Raw genomic sequence first — 18,570 nt, 5'->3', positions numbered from 1 at the left:
AATGTATATTGCTGAATGATGCTTGTACAATGGAAGCTATGTAAACTTGCTCAATAAACACCTTTTTGATTTAAAAAAAAAAAAAAAATTGTTATTTTGAGGAGGCATAGTACCAAATAAAAAAAAGGGAATTTACCTTTGTCCCCAAAAATCACAGAGTTTTAGAGAACTATTTGGCACCTCCAATTTATGTTGTGCAAAAGGACAGTTATCGCCAGTGCAGGTAATTTCCTTTTATCTGGACACAATAAGATTTATATTTTCTGTCTCTTATCCCAGAGATCTAAAACTGACCTTTGGGATGTTATGTATGTCCCCTTGCTCTGCAGGAATACTGTGGGGTATTATTAGTAGTGAGGACTTGTTTATAATCACCAATAGAGATAGGCCTGCTGTTCGAGTCAAGAACAAATGTACATATGGGGCGCTCACGGGACGTTCGACCGCTGACAAGCACCCTATAATGCACTGCGTGATCGCAGTGCATCAAAGGCTGCTGAATGGCCAAAGCATGCACCTGACCTGTATGCTTTGGCCAATCACAGTGCAATGTACTGTGAGAGCCATGATTGGCCAAAGGCAGGGTGCAAGTGCAAGACCAAAGGCAGGTGCAAGGGCGGGGCCACCCAGTGACATAACCGGGTGACCCTGCCCCTTCTGACACCATGTTGACATCAGAAGGGGGCGGGGTCACCCGGTTACATCACCGGGTGGCCCTGCCCTTGCACCTGCCTTTGGCCTTGCCCTTGCACCCTGCCTTTGGCCAATCATGGCTCTCACAGTACATTGCCAAAAAAGTGTGGTTTTTACTTTTTTGACACTTTTTTGGTGAATGGGTAGGGGTACAATGTGCCCGATACCTATTCACATGAGGGGTGGGATATGGGGGCCCCCCTGTTAAAGGGGGCTTTCAGATCCTGATAAGCCCCCCGCCCGCAGCCCCCGACAACCACTGGCCAGGGTTGACTCGAAGGGCCTGGTATGGACTGGGGGGGGACCCCAGGCCATTTTAAAAATAAATAAAAATTTCCATCTATATTGTTGGGAGTCGGCAATACATTACAGCTGCAAGTAAGTTTTTTTTTTTTTAATTAAATGTTCTTTATTAAGATTATAGAAAAAGAAAAACATGCAGTTGCCGACATTTTTACATAAGTTAATTGAGTTAATAACTGATAAATCCTTGCAACAGACAACCATAGAAGCATTTTTCCTTTGCTTTTTCTCCCCTTTCTTGTTTCCCTATCCCCTCTCTTTCCTGAATTATGTCTGCCCACCCCCCTCCCTCCCCCAGAGGATCCCCCCCCCCCACCCATCCCAATCACTATTCTTAGAAAAGAGTGCTTTTTAATCTAACTAATATAGTGTCCAAAATCCGTTTACTAAACAGGGTTACCCTAATTTCCTTCCACCACCCCTCTGTATTCCCAGGTTCTCTTCTACTTGAGCTTTCTTTTGGATTCATATGCAACTCAGAGGGAGATGCCCAACCAATGTAGCCAGGGTCTCCATATCTTTATAAATTTACCGTAGCTACTCCTCCTGATATAAACTGTCTTTTCTGTCCACACCAGCTTATCCATTATAGTAACCCACTCTTCTGGCGTTGGGGGTGTGGCAGAGAGCTAGGACTGTGCTATCAGTTTCCTTGCTTGATAGAGGCACCTCACAATGGCAGTATTAGTACTATTATTCCCTATATTCTCTCCTGTCAGGCCAAGGACACATACCTTGGCCTCCAGGACCAGTTTAATTTTAAACCTAGTTTCTATAATCTTTACTATCTCTGCCCAAAATCTTACTAGTTTTGGGCATCTCCACATCATATGAATGAGATCTCCTGTATCCAGGCACCTGGGGCATTTATCATCCAGTCTGTTACCGAATCGAAATAGGCTCTGTGTAGCAGGAGGAGATGCGAGGCCTGCTGCGACGGAGAAACAGACACCAGCGGGCCAGACTCCAAAATCCTTTTCCACTGGTGGTCCGTAATCTCCCCCACATCTACTTCCCATCTCGCCCTAAAACCCATAGTCGCTTGTGGGGCAAGTAGCTTTTCAGCCAATTGTCCATATGTCATTGCAATCAGGCCTTTAGTATTGTTTGTTCTAGTTATTCTATTAAGACGTGGAGCTTTGCACCATTCAGGTGGGCAGTTCCTAAATTAACTGTCCAAGGCATGCCTGGTCTGCAAATAGCAATAGAATGTTTTATTTGGAATTCTGTATTCTCGTCTCAGCTCAGTAAAGGATTTTAGGATATTATCTTCATATAACTGGACCAACCTGCATATTCCATAATGTTCCCATATCCTGTTTTTTTCCAAGGCTAACAATTCTTGTAAAGATTTGTTATGCCATATGGGTGAGAATTCGGTGAAGCCCCTATAACCCATAATCCTCTTAACAGTCTGCCAGACTTTGGTAACTAACCTGTATGTTGGAAGCCCTTCCTGTAATGAACCAGCCTCCAATGCCTTCGCCAGGGAATTATGTGGATTGCCCTGCAGCATGATTTTATCACTAGTGTCCATCATTCCTTGGGTCTCGCATCCCCCTATGTGCTGCAGCTGAGCAGCCAGAAAATAGCTATATGGTTGGGGTACTGCCATTCCCCCCTCCCTAATAGGTCGCTGTAAATTTGTAAGCTAATCCTTGCCTGCCCTTTCCTCCATATTAATTCTCTAAATAAGGTGTTTATTTTTAGAAACCATTTCTTCCCAATCCAGACTGGGGAGTTATGGAGCACATACAATAGTTGTGGCATCCATATCATCTTGACTAGGTTGGCTCTACCTGCCATAGATAAAGGGAGTTGGCACCAAATGTCACTTTTCCTTTTGAATTTTGCCAAGAGGGGGACTAAGTTATCTCCAATATATTGGTAGGGGTCATTAGAGACAACTATGCCCAGGTACCTCATCTTCTCTGTTACCCTTAACCGAGATATATGACCAGTAAAAGCATTAATAGTTGAGTCTATCGGTAAAAGTGTAGATTTTCCCCAGTTAACTATCAATCCCGATAATCTCCCAAACCTTTCCACAAGCTGTATCACTTTTTCTAGGGATGGCCCCGTATCACCCAAAATAGTAGCACATTGTCTGCGTATAACGCTATCTTTTCTTCCCCATCACTCTTCCTAAATCTTTGCACATCGGTCGATGTTCTCATTACTTCTGCTAGTGGCTCCATTGCTAGAGCGAACAGCAGGGGTGACAACGGGCACCCCTGCCTCGTCCCTCTCTCAAGAGGCAGCCATTCTGAGTATTCATTATTTATCTTTAGTCTGGCGCTTGGGTGGGAATATAAAGTTTTCACCCATCTAATAAACATAGGACCAAACCCGAATCTCTCCAGTACCCACCAGAGATATCCCCATTCCATGCTGTCGAATGCCTTGGCAATGTCCAAGGACAAAATCGCTCTGGAACCCTTACCCCCTGTCGGGGACTGGAGATTCAAGTACGTCCATCTAATGTTTACACTGGCGGACCTATTAGGGATAAACCCTGCCTGGTCCGGATGTACTAATCCCGAGATACATTTATTTAGCCTAATTGCCATTACTTTTGCCAAAATTTTGATATCAGAACATAGAAGTGAGATTGGTCTACATAAAGATACATCGAGATGATCTTTCCCCTCTTTCGGTATCAGTATTATGTTGGTCTCTGACATCGAAGAGGGCAGCCTACCCTCTGTAGCCGCCCAGTTCAATGTTTTCAAAAGTAGTGGAAGCAATACCGCGCCAAAATGCTTATAGGTTTCCAAGGGCAGTCCGTCCGGGCCTGGGGATTTTTGGTTGGGCATATCTGCTACTGCTTGTTTTTGTTCTTCAAGAGTTATGGGAGATTCCAATCCGATCCTGTCTGCATCAGAGTCGGCAAACTGACACCCAATAGGAAACTTTCAATCTCTCTCGGTTCTAACCGATGTTGTGACTTATATAAGTCTTTATAAAATTCAAAGAATGTTTCCTTAACTTTCGAGGGATAGGATGAAATTTCCCCACTAGGAGTCCTAATCATAGGCATCGATGATGAGGGGGAATTGGTGTTAACCAATAATGCCAACATTCGACCCACTCTTTCCCCCTCTCTAAAACACCTCTGCCTCTGAAAAAGTCTCCTATTCTCAGCATTTCTGGTTATATCAGTCTTATACTCCTGTTGCTTTTTCAAGCATAACTCCTGATTTTCTGGGCTTGGATCTTCCACATATTGCCTCTCCAAATCCAACACCTCTTTTCTAATCTGCTCACCCCTTGCCTTTGATTGTTTCTTAACCCTTATTACCTGTTGCATTAAAATCCCCCTAAGAAATGCTTTTAGGGAATCCCAGACCACCCCCTCCGACGCTGATCCCAGATTATTTTCTATAAACTCTTCTAATTTTACAGATATGTCTTCTGTATCCCCTATAATCTCCAGCCACACTGGGTTTAACGCCTATAATCTCTGAGTATATCTATCATGAACTTTTACCACCAGCGTCAGAGGCGAGTGATCCAATATCCCCTTCGGGCGATATTCTATCTTTCTTACAAGGGGCTGTGCTACCCCATTACTTATCGCCAAGTCAATGCAAGATGGTACGGTGTGACCCCGAGAAACAAGAGTACCACCGGTCCTTTGGGTTTCGAGTTCTCCAAAGGTCGCACCACCCAACCTCCTCAAAGAACTGGGCAAGCCACCCCCTAGATGCCCTTTCCACCCTGGCCCCTGGTGGAAACCTATCCAGGCAGTTGTCAAGGACCATGTTGAAATCGCCCACCGCTATGATCGGGATGTCGGCTTTATCCTCCACATACTCCAATAAACAATACAGAATCTCCATCTTAAAGGGGGAGGGATATACAAATTTGCTATAATAAAGGGGTTACCCTCTATAAAGCAGTGTAAGAAAACACATAGCAACCCAGTGCATCAATCTTGACATCCCTGCAGGAAAACGCCAGACCTTTTTTGACCAATATACTCACTCCCCTTGAATAAGAGGAATACACTGAGTGAAATTGGGCTTGAAATTTCTTATTCCCGACCAATAATTTGGACTCATTGGTCAGGTGTGTCTCCTGCAAGCACATCAATCCCGAGCCGCGGGACTCCAACTCCGAGAATACAGTGGCCCTCTTAATAGGGTCGCCCATTCCCCTGATATTCCATGAACTTATTCCTACTGTTCTAGGCAGCATTGGCAAAAAAACTAAATAATCAATAATAAAAGGAAATTACAACCCTTGCAAACAGGGGGCCGAGAAAAAAGAGACTGTCTTAAGTGACTGAAAACACTCATAACCCTTCTACCATGACCAACCTGTCTAGAGTACCTATCTTTTTGTATATCTTTCCCTGCCACACTCAACTCCACACTCAGCACCATTACTAACCTTGCTTTACTATTCTTAATTGTGCGTGAATATCTCAAAAATCTATGTGCCATTTTAACCTTTTCTATCCCCAGCTTTTGTTCTAGTGCGGTGTAACCCTTTTTTATTAATTGAAACTTATGTGCTTCTTTACCCTCTTGTGACCCCACCCTCCTCCCCCCAAGCCTAACTTGGCAAACCCTGGGGACAAACTTTGTGACCCTTCTGACCCCAACAACATACTTTTTTAAAACACTCCTTCCCCCAATCAAAATATACTCCCTTACTTGTCCTTACTTGCCCTCCCCTAATTCCCTCCCTTCCCCTAACCCAAATTTCATACAGTAATGTTATCAAAAAAAACATCAACTTGCCACCCTTTACCATCTCTCATTAAACACCTTCATCAACCATCCCCTCCCCCTCCAGCCCTGGCTGCAAAAAAAAAAAACCCCATCAAACATCAAAAATAATTTTCACTCATTATATTCCAGCTCTAAAAGTTCTTCTTGTTGTCTTCGAGCCACTTTGCGGCCCTATCAGCAGAGTCGAAAAATTGTGTTGCCCTTAGGGCCTCAATGCGCAAACGCGCCAGGTACAGCAAGGCATATGATATTTTGAGAGTCCGCAAACTGCGCTTAATATCCGCAAATCCTGCCCTTTTCTTCTGTAGGTCCGGTGAGTAGTCTGGATATAATGAAATTCGGGCGCCATTATAAAAAATATCCCCCCTCTCTCTGGATTTCTGCATCAGTGCCACCTTATCTTTATAACTAAACAGTTTCATAATCAATGGTCTGGGGCGAGTGCCTGGTGAGGTAATCCTAGTGGGTACTCTGTGCGGCCTCTCAATAGCAAAAAAGTGCGAAAATGTCTCAGTTCCAAAGACCTCCCTGAGCCACCCTTCCAAGAATTCTTCAGGACAGGAACCCTCGCTTTTCTCTGGGAGGCCCATCACCCTCACATTATGTCTACGTAATCTGTTCTCCATTTCATCCATTTTAAACTTGTATGTATCTAACTGGGTTTTCATTACTTTAAATTCTTGTCCATTGGGTATAAGACATCTTCAACTTGACTTAGCCTCTCCTCCAGAATGGAGATCCTTTCCACAGCTTTTTGTAGTTCTTGACTCATAGAGCATAGCTCTTCCTTAAGACCCCTTAACTGGTCACATAGATTGCTCAGTGATCCCCTGCAGGAGTTGACTGCATTCAGTACCTCTTTTAATGTGGGCTCAGGTCCGCCAGTTTCACTAATATCAAGGGTAACTTCTGGCGCTTTTTCCGAGAGATCCCTCTCAGGACTTTTTTTATTCGCCATTTTAGCGGTAGCTAACGATGTTGATGAAATTTTACTTATGCTTTTTCTGTCCCCCGTACATCCCAGCTGTGTCTTCTCATGAGATAGCTGGGGAATGTGAGAGGGAGTGCGCATATATCTCTAGTTTAGCCGCCACTGCCATTGCAGATGCCGCCTGGTTCCCCTTCTCTTTGCGTGAGCGGGTAGACTGGGCCGTTGAGCTTTCCTGGGTGTGCTGGGCCTGTTCCTCCCCCTTTTTTCTAGTCATGATGCAGCTATGCAAAGATAAGGTGTAAAGTAGACAGAAAAAATAATAATAATAAAGGGGGGGTACCAGAGTGAAAAAGAAAGTTCCTTTAGTAAGATAAGACGTTACTGCTCACCAAGCACCTGCACTCCCCCGGCTTCACTAAGAAATGTACATGACCTCCATTGCTTAATGCCGCACAATGTAAAAAATACCAGTTCCACCGCAGTTACCTTTTGGCGCTTCCCGGTATCAGGGCTATCAGGCGGCTATCAGGCAGCATGGACAAGCCCTCCCAGCGGGTCTCTCACTATTCCTGGATCCAGGACCTGGTCCTCCGATCCTGTAGCGTCCGCCACGAGGAGTGTCTGTCAGACCAGTCACCGCTTTCCCCTCCAACTCCTACGGGGTTCTCTCGGCTCTCACGAGAGTGCAGAGCCGTTGCCGAGCAACCAGCCGGCGCGAGCAGCCCAGGACGCCGTCACCAGGCAGCCAGGCGTCCAGCCTCCACCAGCGTCAGTCTCCCGCGCACACTCCACTGTCTCCAGCCAGCCAGTCCGCACGCCTCGGAAGTCTTGAGAGACGGTAAGCCGGGTAGGAAGGGGCAGGATCAGACGAGAAGAGATAGCCAGATACGTAACGCTGGATCAGTTCATTAGGGGTGGCAGCAAGGAGCTAGAGCGAGGAGGGAGCTCACACACCTCCACTCACCTCCACATCCGGTCACGCCCCCCAAGTAAGTTTAAATTACATCTTTTCCTTTAGACATGTCATTATTGCTGTGGCATGTTCTATACATTGTACAGATGTGCCACTTTACGGGGAGACTAAGGGGACCCCCCAGGCACGAGATTTAAAGGAATATTTAATTTTTATTGTTTCACTTTAAACATCATTAAAATCACTGCTCCTTTAAAAACTGACGTTTTAAAAACTTTTTTTTGCATGTGATACATGTCCCCTGGAGCAGTACCCGGGTCCCCATATACTTTTTATGGCAATTACGTGCATATAAGAATCAAAAGTATGTAAAGTAAGTTATTCCTGCGCTACCTAGGAAAAAAGGTGTACACGCGGACAGCTGCGGACACCGAATGGGATCAAACAAAGCCCACAGGCGGTAAAAATGTAAAAAGTGGGTGCTGCGCTGACCTAATAAAATAACGGGGTATAATACCCTATAACAGTGTAAACTTAATACATAAAACTGTGAAATCATATATAGATAGACAGTACCAATGTACACGGTGTGTAACCTGTAGAACACTTTCTCGTGCTATAATCATCAATATGTGTCCAATGTAGCAATACTAAGCATGCAGGGAATAAGCATAATCAATCCTCATGCATGCGTAGCAGCTTGTGTAAAAACTTAAAGTGCTATTGTGCTGATGTGAAAAACAAAAAATAAATAAGAATATTCTACAAATATGTCTGCCTGTGCAAACAAATAAACAAAATTGCTTGATTTTGCACAATTTTGCTTATTTGCACTATATTGTATATTTTATATGTCATTTGGTTATTTTATGCAAAAGGAATTGTTTTTGATCCCTGTAAGTTCACAGTATTTGTTTGCACAGGCAGACATATTTATAGAATATTCTTATTTATTTTTTGTTTTTCACATCAGCACAATAGCACTTTAAGTTTTTGCACAAGCTGCTATGCATGCATGAGGATTGATTATGCTTATTCCCTGCATGCTTAGTATTGCTACATTGGACACATATTGATGATTATAGCACGATAAAGTGTTCTACAGGTTACACACCGTGTACATTGGTACTGTCTATCTATATATGATTTCACAGTTTTATGTATTAAGTTTACACTGTTATAGGGTATTATACCCCGTTATTTTATTAGGTCAGCGCAGCACCCACTTTTTATATTTTTACTTGCATATAAGCCATTAAAATGAAGACTTTTGATTTTTCATGTTCGTGTCCCATAGACTTTAATAGGGTTTGCATGTTCGCTAGAACTTTTTGCCTGTTCGAGGTGTTTGCCTGTTCAAACTGAATCAGAGGGTGTTCGGCCCATCCCTAATCACCAACCATTCTCTGTACACCTTTTTGCAGCTCCCTCTATGAGTAAATAAGCACATAGTCTTTTATATACAGTACATTTTATTAAAAATCCCTAATAAAGGTTAAGTTTTATTCCAGTGGCTATTGGTGTGTAGGGAAACGCACCCTTGTCTTTTTGTAACATAGAAAATCTTTTCTACAGATCTCTTTTACAAATTCTACATTTATTATCCAGTAAGAGTTTCTTACAAATTGTAGTTAGAGTTAGGCCCCTTTCACATGACAAGTCAGCTCGGATCCGGATTCGAGCGGGCCATCCGTTGACTCCTGTGGGGAGATGGATGTCAGTGGAGATGTGTCTGCTGACACCCGTCTGCCATCCGATCTGCTAAAAACAGGTGTATGGAGATACGTTCGCCATCCGCCTCGCTAAATGGATCCGCCTCGTGTGAAAGAGGCCAGTCGTTTTTACAGGTTTATATGTGAGTATTAATAGCTCCCTTGAGATTTATAGCATAGATATACAACATACAACAAACACAGTATTAAAGGACTGTCATTCTCATTTCCCCACAGCTACAATGTATACCTAGATCGATGCTTTGCTACTCCTTCTCCTTTGGTTTCACCTGCACAAAATGAATTCTACGATTTCTTCACCGGGTAATTGCTCATATTATATCTTATGTAAGAAAGTGGCAATACATCTAGTTTTACCAAATGATAACATCAGTTTATATAATAATAAAAAAACATAGACTTATGAGAATATATCTATATGGCTATATTATTGTTTTTCAGAAAGCAGGAATTCTTTAATGTGTTGATGTTTCAGATGTAGCACTTGAGTAGTACTCTTTGATATACATTTAATATTATATAGGTTTAATGTCAATCTCATAAGTTATATGTAAAATGTATGGATTTCTTAAACTAGCCATGGGCCAAAAATACCTCCTCTCGTTTTATTTTCATACATATGCTTCTAAATGGGATATTATCCTGTAAAACAGATGTTAGTAAGCAAAAGAAACCAGTCATACTCAAAACACTCTCTGTCGTTACTCCTGAGATGCATCTGCTATTGGTGTCAATCATTTTGTAAATGTTTTGTTGGCTGATCAACGAAGGGCTAGCATTAGGAATGGGGTCAGGCTTATGCTTAGTGTTAGGTTTAGGGTTAGTGTTTGAGCTACTAGTAGGGTTGGCTTTGTTTATCAACAAAGGCACTGATCACCATTGCAGCTTTGAGATGATGGTCATATGGTTTTGTTAAAACATAAAACAATATGGGGGCAAGTTACTAAAACTGGTTCACTCAGAATCTGGTGCGGCTGTGCATAATAACCCATAAGCTTCTAACCTCAGATTGTTCAATTAGGCTTTGCCAATAAAACCGAGACGCTGATTGGTTACTATGCACAGCTGCACCAGATTCTGTGTGTACCAGTTCTAGTAAACCCCCCGTGTTTTTTTTTTTTTTGACTGGTAACATTTGAGGCTGATTTAAACAAAATTTAAGTAATTTTATTGCAAAATCAGTTTTCCCATCACTCCGCTTAATTCTCATAACTACATTATTTGTGCATAAATTTACCTTTCTTTTTTACACCAGAAACAGAATAACATTTTTGTTATCTTCATCTTTTTGGCGTTTTAGATATATGTGAATGAACCTACAACACTTATTCTCAAAGACATAAATAAACAATCTTTTAATGGAGTTACAATTTCTATTCATAATGGTGTTACATTTAAAGTGATTGTAAAGGTTTCTTTTTTTTTCAAAATAGCAAACATGTCATACTTACCTGCTCTGTGCAAGGGTTTTGCACAGAGCGGCCTCGATCCTCCTTTCCTGGCAGTGCCCCCACGGAGAGCTGCTTTCCATGTGGTCACTCGTGCGGGCGCACTCCTGAGTACTGCTGCTGTGTCCATTGACACAGACAGCAGGACTTGGCCCCGCCCCTGGCTCCCATGTCACTGGATTTGATTGACAGCAGCAGAAGCCAATGGCTCCTGTTGCTATCAATCTATCCAATGAGGACCTGAGACAGAGCCTGGAGCTGCTGTGCTCATGCTCGCCTCTGGAATGATCGGATTCAGATAAGAAAAAGGAGGTCTCTAGTGGGCAGCTGCAGCACAGAAGGTTTTTCACTTTAATGCATAGCGCTTAACGTTCCAGTCGTGCAATGTCTATAATTTCCTTTGTCACTGCCAACATCTTTACTTGATCTCCTTTTGGGTTAGTGTCTTCGTCTATTTTTATTGATTGGTCTAGGGCAGTGATGGCGAACCTTGGCACTCCCGATGTTTTGGAACTACATTTCCCATGATGCTCATGCACTCTGCAGTGTAGTGGAGCATCGTGGGAAACATAGTTCCAAAGGTTCCAAGGTGCCAAAGGTGCCAAGGTTCACCATCACTGGTTATCTCGTGTGCATGCGCATGGGAGCTAATTCATCCTGGTATGATATGCTGAGAATATATACTTATGCCCTGTACACACGGTCGGACATTGATCGGACATTCCGACAACAAAATCCATGGATTTTTCCGACGGATTGTTGGCTCAAACTTGTCCTGCATACACACGGTCACACAAAGTTGTTGGAAAATCCGATCGTTCTGAGCACAGTGACGTAAAACACGTACGTCAGGACTATAAACGGGGCAGTAGCCAATAGCTTTCATCTCTTTATTTATTCTGAGCATGCATGGCACTTTGTGCGTCGGATTTGTGTACACATGATCGGAATTTCCGACAACGGATTTTGTTGTCGGAAAATATAATAGCAAGCTCTCAAACTTTGTGTGTCGGAAATTCCAATGGAAAATGTGTGATGGAGCCTACACATGGTTGGAATTTCCGACAACAAGGTCCTATCACACATTTTCTGTTGGAAAATCCGATCATGTGTACAGGGCATTAGTCTTACACGTGCAGCTCAATATAAAATCTAAAGAAGAAGGAAATAAGCATTTTTGCAGCAGAGACCTACAAAGTAGAGTCTCTTGTGTAATCAAAATCTTCCAGCTACCCATAGGCGTGCGCAGCCTATTGCATTAGGGTGTGCACCCAAAAGCTCAAGCACACATACGTGTGTATGTGTGTGTGTGTATATATATATATATATATACACACACACACACACACACACACACACACACACACACATACACACATACACATATATATATATATATATATATATATATATATATATATACACACATATATATATATATATATATATATATATATATATATATATATATATATATACATATATATATACATATATACATACATATATACATACATATATACACATATATATATATACATATATATATATATACACACACACACACACACACACACACATATATATATATATATATATATATACAGTGGGGACGGAAAGTATTCAGACCCCCTTAAATTTTTCACTCTTTGTTATATTGCAGCCATTTGCTAGAATCATTTTAGTTCATTTTTTTTCCTCATTAATGTACACACAGCACCCCATATTGACAGAAAAACACAGAATTGTTGACATTTTTGCAGATTTATTAAAAAAGAAAAACTGAAATATCACATGGTTCTAAGTATTCAGACGCTTTGCTCAGTATTTAGTAGAAGCACCCTTTTGATCTAATACAGCCATGAGTCTTTTTGGGAAAGATGCAACAAGTTTTTCACACCTGGATTTGGAGATCCTCTGCCATTCCTCCTTGCAGATCCTCTCCAGTTCTGTCAGGTTGGATGGTAAAGGTTGGTGGACAGCCATTTTTAGGTCTCTTCAGAGATGCTCAATTGGGTTTAAGTCAGGGCTCTGGCTGGGCCATTCAAGAACAGTCACGGAGTTGTTGTGAAGCCACTCCTTTGTTATTTTAGCTGTGTGCTTAGGGTCATTGTCTTGTTGGAAGGTAAACCTTCGGCCCAAGTCTGAGGTCCTGAGCACTCTGGAGAAGGTTTTCGTCCAGAATATCCCTGTACTTGGCCGCATTCATCTTTCCCTCAATTGCAACCAGTCGTCCTGTCCCTGCAGCTGAAAAACACCCCCACAGCATGATGCTGCCACCACCATGCTTCAATGTTGGGACCGTATTGGAAAGGTGATGAGCAGTGCCTGGTTTTCTCCACACATACCGCTTAGAATTAAGGCCAAAAAGTTCTATCTTGGTCTCATCAGACCAGAGAATCTTATTTCTCACCATCTTGGAGTCCTTCAGGTGTCTTTTAGCAAACTCCATGCGGGCTTTCATGTCTCTTGCACTGAGGAGAGGCTTCCGTCGGGCCACTCTACCATAAAGCCCCAACTGGTGGAGGGCTGCAGTGATGGTTGACTTTCTACAACTTTCTCTCATCTCCCGACTGCATCTCTGGAGCTCAGCCACAGTGATCTTTTGGTTCTTCTTTACCTCTCTATATATACATCCTTTGCAGCTATAAAAGCTTCAACCCTTCTGGGAAGGCTGTCCACAAGGTTTAGAAGTGTGTCTGTGGGAATGTTTGACCATTCTTCCAGAAGGGCATTCGTGAGGTCAGGTGCTGATGTTGGACAAGAAGGCCTGGCTCACAGTCTCCACTCAAATTTATCCCAAAGGTATTCTATCGAGTTGAGGTCAGGACTCTGTGCAGGTCAGTCAAGTTCCTCCACCCCAAACTCCCCCAAACTCGCTCATCCATGTCTTTATGGATCTTGCTTTGTGCACTGGTCCAAATCATCTGGTGGAGGGGGGGGGGATTATGGTGTGGGGTTGTTTTTCAGGAGTTGGGCTTGGCCCCTTAGTTCCAGTGAAGGGAACTCTTAAGGCGTCAGCAAACCAAGACATTTTGGACAATTTCATGCTCCCAACTTTGTGGGAACAGTTTGGGGATGGCCCCTTCCTGTTCCAACATGACTGCACACCAGTGCACAAAGCAAGGTCCATAAAGACATGGACTTAGCAGGGGTGGTGGGAAATTAACTTCAATTGCAATAATTCACATTATAACCGTAACTAAAACATATACAATTAAGTGTAACACTCTAAAAAATAAAAATTCCAAAGTGCTATAATGGTGTGAACCTCCCAACTAAAAAGTTGTTGCAATTGAAGGTAATTTGTATTGCAATTATCTGTAGAGGGGTTTCCCCCATCCCTGCCAAGGCAGCACTAATGGGCACTGATAGGCAGCACTGATGGGCACTAATAGGCTGCACTGATTGGCAGCACTGATTGGCAGCTTTGATTGGGCACTAATTGGTAGCACTGATGTGCACTGATAGGTGGCACTGATAGGCAGCACTGATGGGCGGCACTGATGGGCACTGATTGTCAACACTGATTGGCACTGATAGGCGGCACTGATGGGCACTGATATGCATCACTGATGGGCTCTGATTGGTAGCACTTATGGGCACTGATAGGCTCTGATTCGCAGCACTGATGGACACTGATTGGCACTGATAGGCAGCACTGATTGGAAGCACTGATGGACACTGATGGGCACTGATAGGCTGCACTGATAGGCAACACTGATGGACACTGACTGGCAGCACTGATGGGCACTGATAGGTGGCACTGATAGGCAGCACTGATGGGCTCTAATTGGCAGCACTGACTGGCACTGATAGGCAGCACTGATGGGCACTGATATGCAGCACTGATGGGCGCAGATTGGCAGCACTGATGGACAGCACTGATGGGCACTGATATGCAGCACTGATAGGCAGCATTGATTGGCACTGATTTACAGCATTGGTTGGCACTGATTTACAGCATTGGTTGGCACTGATAGGCAGCACTGGTTTGCACTGATTGGCAGCACTGGTTGGCACTGATAGGCAGAATTGGTTGGCACTGATAAGCAGCACTGGCATGGATAGGCAGTACTGGTTGGCACTGATAGGCAGCATTGGTTGGCACTGATAAGCAGCACTGGCACTGATAGGCAGTATTGGTTGGCACTGATAGGCAGCACTGGCACTGATAGGCAGCACTGGTTTGCACTGATAGGCCGCACTGGTTTGCACTGGTTGGCACTGATAGGCGGAATTGGTTGGCACTGATAAGCAGCACTGGCGCGGATAGGCAGTACTGGTTGGCACTGATAGGCAGCATTGGTTGGCACTGATAAGCAGCACTGGCACTGATAGACAGCATTGGTTGGCACTGATAAGCAGCACTGGCACTGATAGGCAGCATTGGTTGGCACTGATAAGCAGCATTGGCACTGATAGGCAGCACTTGTTTGCACTGATAGTCAGAATTTGTTGGCACTAATAAGCAGCACTGGCACGGATAGGCAGTACTGGTTGGCACTGATTGGTAGCGTGGGTTGGCACTGATAGGCAGCATTGGGTGGCACAAATAGGGGAGAGGGGGAGTTTCACATTCAGGAGATCGTGAGAATTGAAAGAGCTGTTCAGTGAATGAAACTGTCAGATAATGACACTGCATGCAGGGAGAGACACCAGCTGTTAAAAGTCAGCAGTGATGTTGGTGGTGGGCGGGACTGATCAGTTACCAAACACCAGCCAATAGGATGGGCCTGGGCGGACCGCTACATTTCTCTGCTCCGCACCCTCTGAAGCAGCCTAATCATTGGTTGGTGTTGGCACTTGATCCCGCCCACCCCCGACATCGCGGCTGAGTTGTGATGACTTACAACTCAGCCACGATGTTGGGGGTGGGCGGGACCAAGCGCTATAAACACCAGCCAATGTTTGAGCTGCTTCAGAGAGGGGGCGGGGTCAGATAAATGTAGCGGCCCGCCCAGACCCCATCCCATTGTCTGGTGTTTGATGGCCTTTCGGTCCCGCCCACCCCCGACATCACCCCGACATTTTGACAGCTGGTGTCTCTCACTGCATGTAGTGTCATTATCTGACAGTTTCATACACTGAACAGCTCTGGCAATTCTCACGATCTGCTGCCTGTGAAACTGTTTTACAGGCAGCGCGGACCACATACTCTCTTGGATGCAGCATTTTGGTGCAAATCTCTGGAGACAGCACGGGGTGATTAGGGTGTGCCCAGGCACACCCGACACACCCCGTGTGCACGCCTATGCAGCTAGCATTTTTTACACTAAAGTTTAATTTTAAGTTTAAATTACGGTGATTTTTCTTATTTTTTCTATAATCTTGCTTAGGCTGTAATATAAACATAATTACCTGTAATACTTATACAAATGTTCATATTTGTGTTTTCTTTATTTTACTGACAATATCAACAGCAATTATTTTTTTCCCTAGTTGTTCTCCACCAAACCAGACTTCTATTATTGCCAGGGGAGTGGATAAGTTTGCCCGGTTCAGCTTCAAGTCTTTCCGTTTTGTGCAGCACAGTGGACAACCGGCATCAACAATATACTTACATTGCTTTACTAGCCTTTGTCTACCTGGCCAGTGTGATGTAAGTCATCTCTTTATAAAACAGATTCATTGCAGATATAACTGAAATATGTTTTAATTTATTATTTTTTTTTTTAAAGAAATGTTCAGGTTCAAGAAGGAAGAGAGGGACTAATACTGATAGTACAACAGATTCAGTTGTCATTTCACTTGGACCTTTACTTGTTTCTGGTATGGATTTGTTTGGAAATTGTGAAATGTTTATGTGTATCAGTTTTCACTTTTGCTCTAATGTCAGTTAAAAAATAAGTGCAGGAAATCATATTGTTTAACCACATGCTGACTAGCCACCGCAGTTGTACTGTGGCAGAATGGCACGGCTGGGTGAAACGATGTTATGTAACGTCGCTTTGCCCTGTGGCCACTAGGGGGCGCGTCCCCCGAGCCGATGCGAGTGCCTGGCTGTCTCGATCACCGTCAGACTCCTGCAATCGCTCGGGGCACACGGGGAACCCGGAATTGTGTGTGTGTAAACACACAGTTTCCGGTTCTCTGAGGGGAGAACTGACAGAACTGACACACTTGTTTAATAATAAAAGTAAAAAGAACAAACGTAGTCAAAACATAACCAAAGTTCAGTAACCGGAACGGATAGTCAGCCAAGCCAGAAGTCAGGGATCAATGTAGTGGAACAGCAAGCAGGATCTGGAGCCAGAAGGGATGTCAGCAAAGCAAGTCTTGAACAGGATTGCAGGAGAGTTTCTGTGATGTTGACCAAGGCGAAGGCAGAGATCCACTGGGCTGAACAGCTTAAGTAGGCAGGAGTGACGAGCAGGATATCATCAATAGCTGAGTAACTGTGGAGATATAGGAGCTGGCAATTAGCCGACAACTGAGCAGCCAGCTCTGAGAAGGAATGGCTGAGCCCAGCCCTGACAACGACAAAAGTAAAAAAAAAAATAAAAAATCAATTGATGTTGAAATACAGTCTTTAATTCAAAGTGGACTCATAGTCCAAAACTAGAAGCACCTTAAGCCTAATTCTAGGTAAGTATTCTTAAAAACTGGGGAAAGAGTGAGAAAGAATCAAAATTTCTATGAGTTTTTTACTGGGCTAGACTTTCCACTTATCCCTTGTCTCTGCGATGGCCATAGAAGAATTGGGGTTTATATATGTCCCTGAGACAGGAAGGCATGGAATGCAATAGCAACATTGTAAGTTCTAACTTTTTCTTCACTCTATGAAAATGTGTTTTTGTCCTTATCTATGTCCCAGAGGGGAAATCTCTCCAATAAGGGCACAGATGGCAATTAAAACTCAGAGGCTCTTTTTCTTGCTCCATTCATTGGTCTTACTGTATCAGTGTACAATAAATGTATTATTACTTTTGAATAAGGGTGGTATTCTTTTTTGTTACATGGGATATAACTGATTATTATCACGCAGCCTAATTGCTGCAGTGAAGTGCTTTTATTTTTAGACTAATGCCCATACACACGATCCAAAATCGGACGACAGATCGTCTGACTTTTTTCGCTTAATAGTCGCAAGTAGACATTGAGTAGGTTACTAAAGTCACGAAAATTCTCGTACAACAGAAAAAAAAAGTCAGAAGTGATGTCATGTGTTGTAATGTATTTGTACTGTATTTTCGGACGACAACTGTACTGACTAAACGAAAATCCTACGATCTGGTATCGTACGAGGAAAATGTTCATGCTTGTCCAATCAAATAATATCGGATGAATTGTCATGATCAGTTCTCGAAAGCTCTGTACTAACAATCTGATTATCGTACGTACGATCACGTCGAAAGTGATATTTTTATCCGATTTTCGGATTGTGTCTACGTGCCATAAAGCTCAAGTTTACCACTGGCATAGACTCAAGAAAGAACTGTATGTTTTCTTTCTACAAAGCATTACTGTAAAATCCTCTGAAGTCTACTAAATTAAAACCTACAAAGCATCTCATGCAGGAGGAAAGTACAAAAGTGAATAAAATAACCATGCTTTAAATGGCCCATAAAGATGTTTGTGGTTGTAAAAAGAAAAGCTTTATCTTCTCCTGACAGTTACCTACAATTTATATCAAATGCTTTAACACACAGCTCATAACTCTTTGTAATTGAAAACACTTCCTATAGCTGCTAACAAGATGCATTACAAATTCTGTTATCTGTGATACAAGAGGAGAAAATAAAAAAACACCATCCTTGTAATTCATCAATGAACAATAGAATGTTGTCATTGATCTGGTAGCAGTTGC

At 43.1% G+C, this 18,570-nt stretch overlaps 1 protein-coding gene across 1 annotated transcript in view; it reads left to right on the top strand.

Moving 5' to 3' along the window:
- Positions 1-17,569, top strand: part of LOC141109853 (zona pellucida-like domain-containing protein 1) — a 53,214-nt gene extending 35,645 nt beyond the window's left edge. The window contains exons 6-8 of the mRNA XM_073601111.1: positions 9,529-9,615; positions 16,203-16,362; positions 16,442-17,569. Coding sequence (XP_073457212.1) covers positions 9,529-9,615; positions 16,203-16,362; positions 16,442-16,603 — 409 coding nt within the window. The 3' untranslated portion in view covers positions 16,604-17,569. The remainder of the gene's footprint in view (positions 1-9,528; positions 9,616-16,202; positions 16,363-16,441) is intronic.
- Positions 17,570-18,570: the final 1,001 nt, after the last annotated feature.

Source organism: Aquarana catesbeiana, linkage group LG10, assembly GCF_042186555.1.
Source record: "Aquarana catesbeiana isolate 2022-GZ linkage group LG10, ASM4218655v1, whole genome shotgun sequence".
Classification (NCBI taxonomy): domain Eukaryota; kingdom Metazoa; phylum Chordata; class Amphibia; order Anura; family Ranidae; genus Aquarana; species Aquarana catesbeiana.
Note: the sequence above shows the minus strand (reverse complement) of the source record. Positions and strands in the feature narration are given on the sequence as shown.